Source organism: Cornus florida, unplaced genomic scaffold (assembly GCF_030987335.1).
Source record: "Cornus florida cultivar Cherokee Brave unplaced genomic scaffold, ASM3098733v1 CherokeeBrave_3.0.0_Hap2_Chr01, whole genome shotgun sequence".
Classification (NCBI taxonomy): domain Eukaryota; kingdom Viridiplantae; phylum Streptophyta; class Magnoliopsida; order Cornales; family Cornaceae; genus Cornus; species Cornus florida.
In genome coordinates, this window is record NW_026775571.1 from 97,403,939 (window position 1) to 97,412,747 (window position 8,809).

The 8,809-nt window shown below is 33.1% G+C and overlaps 1 protein-coding gene across 1 annotated transcript in view; it reads left to right on the forward strand.

Moving 5' to 3' along the window:
- Window positions 1–5,331: 5,331 nt before the first annotated feature.
- LOC132278377 (uncharacterized) overlaps window positions 5,332–8,809 on the forward strand; it is a 3,512-nt gene continuing 34 nt past the window's right edge. Inside the window, exons 1-5 of the mRNA XM_059780173.1 lie at window positions 5,332–5,575; window positions 5,924–6,000; window positions 7,642–7,907; window positions 8,041–8,113; window positions 8,637–8,809. The exon at window positions 8,637–8,809 is cut by the window's right edge and continues 34 nt beyond it. Coding sequence (XP_059636156.1) covers window positions 5,332–5,575; window positions 5,924–6,000; window positions 7,642–7,907; window positions 8,041–8,113; window positions 8,637–8,809 — 833 coding nt within the window. The remainder of the gene's footprint in view (window positions 5,576–5,923; window positions 6,001–7,641; window positions 7,908–8,040; window positions 8,114–8,636) is intronic.

The following is an 8,809-nucleotide window of genomic DNA, read 5'->3' on the forward strand; positions in this document are numbered from 1 at the left end:
GTGCTAGCTGTTGCAAGTTGCATGGTATTTGGCATTCTCGGTACAAATATTGTATTTGGGAGTTCCGAATCCATATCTTGGATTTGGAATTTAAAAAAAATTAGTTTAAACTTTGAACTAATTTTTTAAAAATTTCAAATTCAAGCCGTTTATGCTTATAATGCAAATGTATTCCATTTGCTTTTCGGCATGAATCTACTTTGGTTATAAACTAGCATCGATATGGGCTATTGTCTTCCCTAGATTACTATGTAAGAAAAATAATGAAGTCCATTGATGTTGCCAAACGATCACATAGTACAAAAGATCACATACCTTCAGCCATGAAGTCAGTTCTGCAAAACAAAATGAGAAAACCTCGAGATGTTCACGGTTCATAATTTTTAATCGTATACTGATGGAAAGAACACAAACATTTATTTACTTGTTAGGCATGGGACCTCTTTAAAAAGAATGTATGAATAAAAACAGAGAATGCATTCCATCATGAAAATTCCTATTTATTCAAATCCAAAACGCGTAACTTCCCAAAACTGCAACTGTGTGTCAGTCAATATATTATGTCATAACGCATATAGTGTGGCAATATAAGTCACATCACGTTTAATGAATAAATATATCTAACATTCTCCCGTTTGGCCAATATTGACACACTAATTTTCCTTATAGTTTTAACAACTAAGATTTTATCCGGAGAATTTCAATGTATAAAATCATGGCGGAAATTACACTCTACATATGAGTATTACCTTCCATGTATCATTATATCACCATCTTTCTTATATGAGTGATAACATCTTTATGTGATGAATAGTTATTTCAAAACTATTCAATTAAGCAATGAAGCCAATTTTATTATCCAAATGGACTATCTGTGTGAATAAGCTCCCAAAAGCCTATTCTAAGGTCCTACTTTATTATTCAAAAGGATAATTTGTCATTTATAAACTTTATGTATACTAGCCTTAAAATGACAAATAAATACTAAGAATCATCAGAACATAAATACAAATGCAAACTAGCTTTAAAGTGTCTCAATATCAATAAGTCACATATGTCCTACACATTCCTTATACAATTTGGGTGGAAAACCTTTTGTCATAGGATCTGCTACCATTGACCTTGTTCTAATGTCATGTACCAATAATTGATGATTCTGAACTCGTTCTTTAACAATAAGGAACTTTATGTCAATCCACTTGTTTGAACTCCCCCACTTGCATTATTGTTATAAAAATAAACTGCAGTGGAATTATCACAATAGATTCTCAATAGTCTAGAGATAGAATTCACAACTTTAAGGTCTGTGATAAAATTAAACAACCATAAGGCCTGTGTTGTAGCCTCATGACATGCTACGTATTCCACTTCCATAGTAGAGGAAGTGATTGGTTTTTGTTTTGAACTTTTCCACAAGATAACTCCTCCAACAAAAAAGAATACATATCCTAATGTTAACCCCAATAGTTAGCTCAAGTGGGTGAGAACTTGACCCTGGTGCCTCAGAAAGCATCAGGTCTAAGGTTCGAATCCTTTTGTGTGCAAACAATTCATTGAGGGTGTGTGTGAGTACCAACTAGGAAAAAATAATGTTTTGATGTTGACTTTCTAGAGTCGATGCATCCTCCAAAATCAAAATCAGAATATCCATAAAAAAATATTACATACTAGAGAAACAGAACGACAATATAGCCGCCAAAAAATGTTATAGATCACTAGAGAAATATAATGACAACATAGCATAAAGGAATCGCTCTGATACCAAATGTAAGAAAAATAATAAAATTCATAAATCATGCTAAATGATCAAATAGCCCAAAAGATCACACATCTCCATCTATGAAGTCAGTTCTGCAAAACAAAATGAGAAAATCTTAAGATGTTCACGCCTATAAATCCTTATTTATTCATCATGCAATCTGTTATATGAATAAAAAGAGAGAATGCAATCCATCATGCAAATCCTGATTTATTCAAATCCAAAATGTTGGTTATAAAATCACCATAACTTTTCAAAACCACACAATTGTAACTTTCCAAAACTGTAACGGTGTGTTAGTCAATGTGTTATGTCAAAATACCAATATAGTGTGACAATATAAGCAACATCATGTTTAATGAATAAACGTGTCTAACATACTATACCAACTAAAGAACATTAATTAGCTAACTCAAATTATTTTAACTAGCTAGTTACATAGTCGTACATAGAAAAAATAATAATAATAATAATAATAATTTCAATATTAAATACTCAAATTCTAAGAGCTAAATTTTAAGTATGGAAAATTTTAAATGGTAATTGAAAATTAAGATTTTTTATAATTTTTTAAAATTTAAGAGTTCAACATTGATAAGTGAAGTCGATCGCTATCACTTTAAATTTGATCCATTTTCAAATGATATCCAAATTGCATTATAAATATACTAAGTTGGATAATTTGATATCTAAATTATGTTATCAAAACTACTTAATTGGAAGAATACTTAATTCGTTCAAAATTATGTATTGAATTGGATTATCAATTTTTTCCTCTCAAATTCCATAATTCCATGTCTTCCTTAGATGAGGCTAAAGTACTCAATCCCTATACTTTTTTAGATAAGTAAATCCCTGTATAAATATTTGGGCAGTCTTCCCTAAGCATTTATAAAAAGAATATAAATTCACAATTATATAATTTTCTCTTTCCCTATAGTCTATACACACACACATGTGTGTGTGTGTGTATACGTAGATGTGTATGTGTGTGTATTCAATGGCCAAAATGTCCTATGCTGGCCATGTTACCTTATTCTCACCCTAGTTATCTACCACTTCACATCTTTAGAGATGATTAATGACATGTCCTCAAGCTCATGAGAGTTGAAATTCATCTAATTAACCACTAATCTCCCCATACTACAATACAACCAAAAAAGTTTGTTGATAACAATGAATATGACAACACTTCTAACCATAACTCACTGAAGACCATGTAGCCCCTGCCTGTCAAGAAACGGATGAAACAATTCTTCTTCTGGAGTATGTTGACAAAACCCTATATTATATGTCTACATACATTCATCTGATCCAACTCTCTTTGTCCTCATTCCACCAAATACCTTTCAATGTCGTTATTCATGCTTACCATATCATCAACATCCTGTTAAGAATATTAACTCCTTCCAACCCATTCTATGGTTGGTTGTTATTGAAAATTAAATCTCTCTTCTATCTTACGTAGCGAAAACATCATTATTACATCATCACACAAACATATATGAAGATAACAATAATTCTTACAGCATCCAAAATATAATATTTTACATAATTCACCCACCTCTAGAGTTACGTCCACGGAGAGAGAAATTACATATACTTTATCATCTCCTCCCAACACTCATCCTTAAACCCTTACATAATTCCCCTCTCTCTCTTTATCCAAACCCGTCTTTATTTATAGAGTTTTCAATTACCAATTCTTTGTTGAACAAGAATTTCACAAATTACCTACAAGGAGTCACCATATCAATCTCAACTCTAAAATAGCAATAGAATAAGCCACAACTTCCTTTCCAAAACTTCAGCCTTGCTCCTAAGTCTTCGGGCTTCCAAAATAAAAAAGAAATTCTCTCTCGCACATATCAAGCACGTTGTACCAATCCGTTAAAGTTGGACCGATTTAACATTTCCAGAACCTTAGTCTTCATTTTCTAGCCATGTTGGACCGTTCCGCATAAGTTGAACCGGTCCACCTCTTTCAGAATGACATCCTACATTAGATTTTGAGACACAAAACCCAACGATTTTCATCTTGGTTCGAAATCTATCTTCACGCGCTCCTCTATAACTACACCTCGAACAAAATACCATGATGAAATTGAGACATACTCTAACACACATGTCCATCCTTTTAATAGTTCACAAAGAATAAGAATTTATCCTCTTTTGAAACTGTCTTTGGCATTGTTGAGCTAACTTTGTCAGCATATATGGTTAGGCACATCATGACATGCATAGTTAGTTTAAGGCATTTTTGGACCATCCACATTTGGTAACGCAACGACCACCCCATATGCATTTACACCACTAATCAATGGTTGATTTTAAAAATAATAAAAAAAAAAATCGTGCAATTATAGCCCTTGGATCTTGTAGGGCTCACAGATCTAAGGACTCTGCTTGAGTAATCGCGACAGTCACCGCTACCCTTAGCATTCCTCAATTACAAATGTCGGGACGCCAGGCAGTGAAACTTAAAAAAATCCACATGTCACCACTTGAGAAAGCCGTTTTGCATGTCGATGCATGACGTGTCATCACGCGACGTCACGTGATTGGTCTAGCTGGATTGACGTAAATGAGGTAGGGTATGTACAAAGTCCATGTGAATGAGGTAGGGTATGTACAAAGTCTTTGGTGTCTACAAAAAGTCATGCCGGAATAGGGGTTATAGTCTCGGAATGAGGATGTTTGAATTCTAGGGTTTTTGGTATGTTTCCTTTAGGACATGCATTGCATACGACAGCTTCTTTTTTAAAAAAAAAACTTTGGTCACTTTCTAACAATTGCGTTTTTGTTTATTTGTAGCAATTGCATAATTATTTCTTTTAAAACAAAGTATGGCTCCACCCAACAAAAATTATAAATAGATATACATATGTGAAGATTATTAATTTTATCTAGGAATAACTATTTTTACCCAAAATGGCATTAAGAAGAATAGTATGGATCATTAATTGTAACAACAGCATCGTACTATATAAGCAGAGAATAGTTGTGATCGCTCACTTTAAGTACTTCTTTTTGTCAGTGTTAATTCATGATCACCATGATATATATGAACCCCCCTTGTTTGTAACTGACCTCTGTAGTCCATGCCAAGTGCAAATGATCTGTTTCCCATTTTTGTCTTTTGATGCTTAAGTGGTCTGACCTAATTGGGTTCACATATAGGAAAAGTCATAAATGCCATCTAGTTTCCTCTTTTCTTTCTAAAGGACAAGAATGTTTATAATATGACCCAAAGAGAGAATGTCTAATAAGGTAATATCACAAATGAGAATATTTTTGGATGGAATCACTTTTAACTTATCCTTTCTTCTCACTTTCACCCAATCAAGGATGCATTTTTGAATTTTTCCAAGTCTGAAATCCAGTGTATAAATTTTCATCTTCACAATGGAAGCTTCAAAAGACTAAACTGCCCATGAGAGATGAGAAAGGTTGAGACTGAGAGAGTCGTAAAAGTTGCACAAATGGACGAAGTATTAGAACAGTCTCACTAATTTTTATTCTCTTTTGTTGTGGCATAGACCAACCCCTCTCTCTCTCTCATTCTCTCTCAAATGAAGAGGGTAGACTGTGGAAACTCTATCAAGTCCTCATCTTTCTCCATTGACAACTTCGAAGATCCTTCTGAATTATCTCTGAGAATTAGCCGGCGCAGGACGGAGGACACTATGCCGGATCATATGAGTTTGAAACCAGGAGTTAGACCTTATGTCCGGTCAAAGGTGCCAAGACTTCGATGGACTCGTGATCTTCACCAATGTTTTGTGCATGCAGTTGAGAGGCTTGGTGGGGAAGACAGTAATCTCTCTCTCTTCTCACACACACACACACACACACATCAAATTAAGATCATCTTATGATAAAATGTTTTCTACCACTCTACTTCATACCATGATCTTATTTATTTGATTATAGACTAGGGATAGCCTAGTGTACGAGTTTCCACCATTAAAGGGTCTGGAGAGATCAGATGTAGGCAGTTTCAGAATCTGTTTTCAAATTCGAACTCATTACTTCAGTCCTAATAAAGCAACTTTACAATTGTGTCCAGGCCCATCTCGTTTGTTAAGAGATACAAGTTTTAAATTAAGGGATGTATTTACTTATTATTATTTTTTCTTTTTTCTTTTTTTCATTTTTTGGCAGGAGCAACTCCAAAAATGGTTTTACAGTTGATGGATGTGAAGGGAATAACCATATCTCACGTAAAGAGTCACCTTCAGGTTCTGATGTGTATATGTGTGTGTGTGTGTGTGTATAATTAAACCCTTACTCTAGATTAATTTAGGGATGGTAGAACTTTATTTGTTATGATCACATGTTCTCTAGCTCTTTAAGATTTATTTTCATGGAATTGTCTGACACTTAATTTACTTGTTGCTTGTGGACAGATGTATAGGAGCATGAGACATGAGCAGATGATACAAGGTATATATATATATATATTCATCTATATTTATGCAACTGATCATCATGCATGACCTCATTATATTTGTAGGGACATGAATACATATCTCAGTTCAAGTGTTGCTAATTAATTGCAATATTACAATATATATATATACTGGCATTATTCTATCATTAATTTGCGTGGCCAACTAAATGGGATGAAAAGATGGAGTTAACCTTTAGAGCCTACTGCTCAACTTTTTCATACTTCCCACAAGAATATTTATTATTATTCTTGGTTTATATCACTAGTAAATCAGTACATTTTGTCAGAGAAAATTATTTCCAAGGTTAATTTTAAGTTGACTATTAGGTCGTAACTGTCATTATAATTGTACCATTATGTTAGGGTTTTTTTTTCCCCATCTGTATATATCTTGCTTGGTACCTTTGAAGCATCAATTTAGTTTCCAACAGTTCATTTTAAAATATATGGAAACTTATACCAATTAAATTTATAGGGGGGCGATTTTAGAACTTAAAAAAAGCTTCCTAACTCCTCAATATTTTACAATAATATATTATAATATATACATATATATAATAGTGATGCTCTGAGAAATATCACATGTTTTCATCTAAACCAAGCATTTTTCGGCTCTCCCATTTTGCTACCATCCCTTTTGAGAGTACCAATTTTCATATATAACTGCCCGTGGAGGACAGGAAATTATTTGAAAGTGGGAACATCACTTCATCACTATTTTGTATGTACATAAATGGCACTCTAGATATATATATATATATATATATTGCAACCATGCCAAGTCTTTTAATGGTATTATAAATGGTGATTTAAAATTACCTGTGCTTAAGAGATAGACTAAAATTAATTATAGACTGGTTATGCTCTTCAAATTTAATAGTTTGGTGGGTGGCATCAAAAGTGAGTCCCACTTAACATTTAAAATGTCAAAGAATATTTTAAAACTAGTTACTTGACGCACTCCGACTCTCGCTAGGAAGTACGAACATATATTTAGAGGTACCGTGGCAGTAACAGTATCAGACACGAGTTTGACACGGATACGTGTGAGATAGCTAAATATGTGTTATGGCATGATTAGAATAGATGTAATCTAATGAGCATTGAAGGACTACTATCATATAGAACCCGTATGAAAATAGAATTTGTTTCCTCTGAAAATGAGAAATTTATACATAAATTCTGTTTGATCGATTTATATAATTTTTATGACTCAATCCTTTTTATAATCATCTTTTATACTTCTTTGGAACAATTTTTATTTTTTGTTTTCTAAATTCTTAAAAACTGTTTACTGAGTCATAAATCAAATAGTCCCTTATTGATCTCTACTAGTAGCATTTTTTAGTCAGCCTAGTAGCATTCTTAACAATTTTTGATCTCTACTAGTAGCATTCTTAACAATTTTTATATTGCATTGCTCTTATAGATTAGAAAATTTGAAGGTATTCTTGAGAACTGTTTGGGTTTTGTTGCAGAAGCAGAACTTGCAGCAAACAATAATTTTGAAATGCAAGGCATTCCGCAATCAAATTACTTCCTGAGCTCCAACTCTGTTTACCACCAGCAAAGTTATCACCTCAATGATGGGAAATTGATTAACACCAATCTGTTCCTTCATGAAAACAGTGGGACTCCTTACATTGATCAAGAGCTTGCAATTGCCTCCATGAATACTAGCAGCCCACCAACATGGTAGTGTTACTTTCATTATTTTTTACAATTTTTTTTTTTTTTTTTTTTGTTTCTAAACAATAATTTATGACTAGTACACTACTTTCCAAGGCTTTCTTTTTGTTCAAGTAAAATTTGTTCTTGTTTGGTACAGGAAAGAAATGCCGGAGACAAGACATGAACCTTGCATCGTCTTCAAGGACATCCTCAATCGCTGCACTACTCAAGTAAATCTATCTTTCTTTATATATATATATATAATTATTTTTATGTGTTTTATTTTATATGTATGTCAGTATGTGATATGTAAGAGTAATTGCATGAGGGGCGTGATAGAGGCCCAAAAAGTTAGCCCAAAAGATTCTTTTAAAGGCCCAAAAGAAATGAAATTGTGTGAAAGGGGTCAAAAGTGAACTTTTATTTTTTCAAAATTTGGGGAGGGGGCAACATTAAAATTTCATTGGCACATAATTCAACAAAGGAAAAATTATTAGTATATAAAACTAAAAAAAAAAAAAAAGGAAAATTTCAGTGGGGGCAATATAGACTAGATCCTTGCCTAATTATGGTTATATATATAAATCCTAACAAAATAATGACTAACAGATTCATAACCGTTAGATGATAGCTTAGAGATAAAAACAAAATGGAGAGGATCCAAAATGAATACTCCTCATCGAGTCAAAATTGATGAATCTTACTATTCTTGTAATGTATTCTTATTATTCTCGTTTTCGTTTTTCATTTCAGGAAATGAATGAGAAAGAAAACATGTTAGTCGATGCAACGACTTACGTGAATGAATATCAAAATTTGGAGAAATTAGCAGAGATTGCAGTAGGAGAAATTGGTGGCGCAATGTCTGCAGGAGGGTCATCTGGATTCAGAACTTATGAAGCATGTGTGACCACAGATGTGAACGA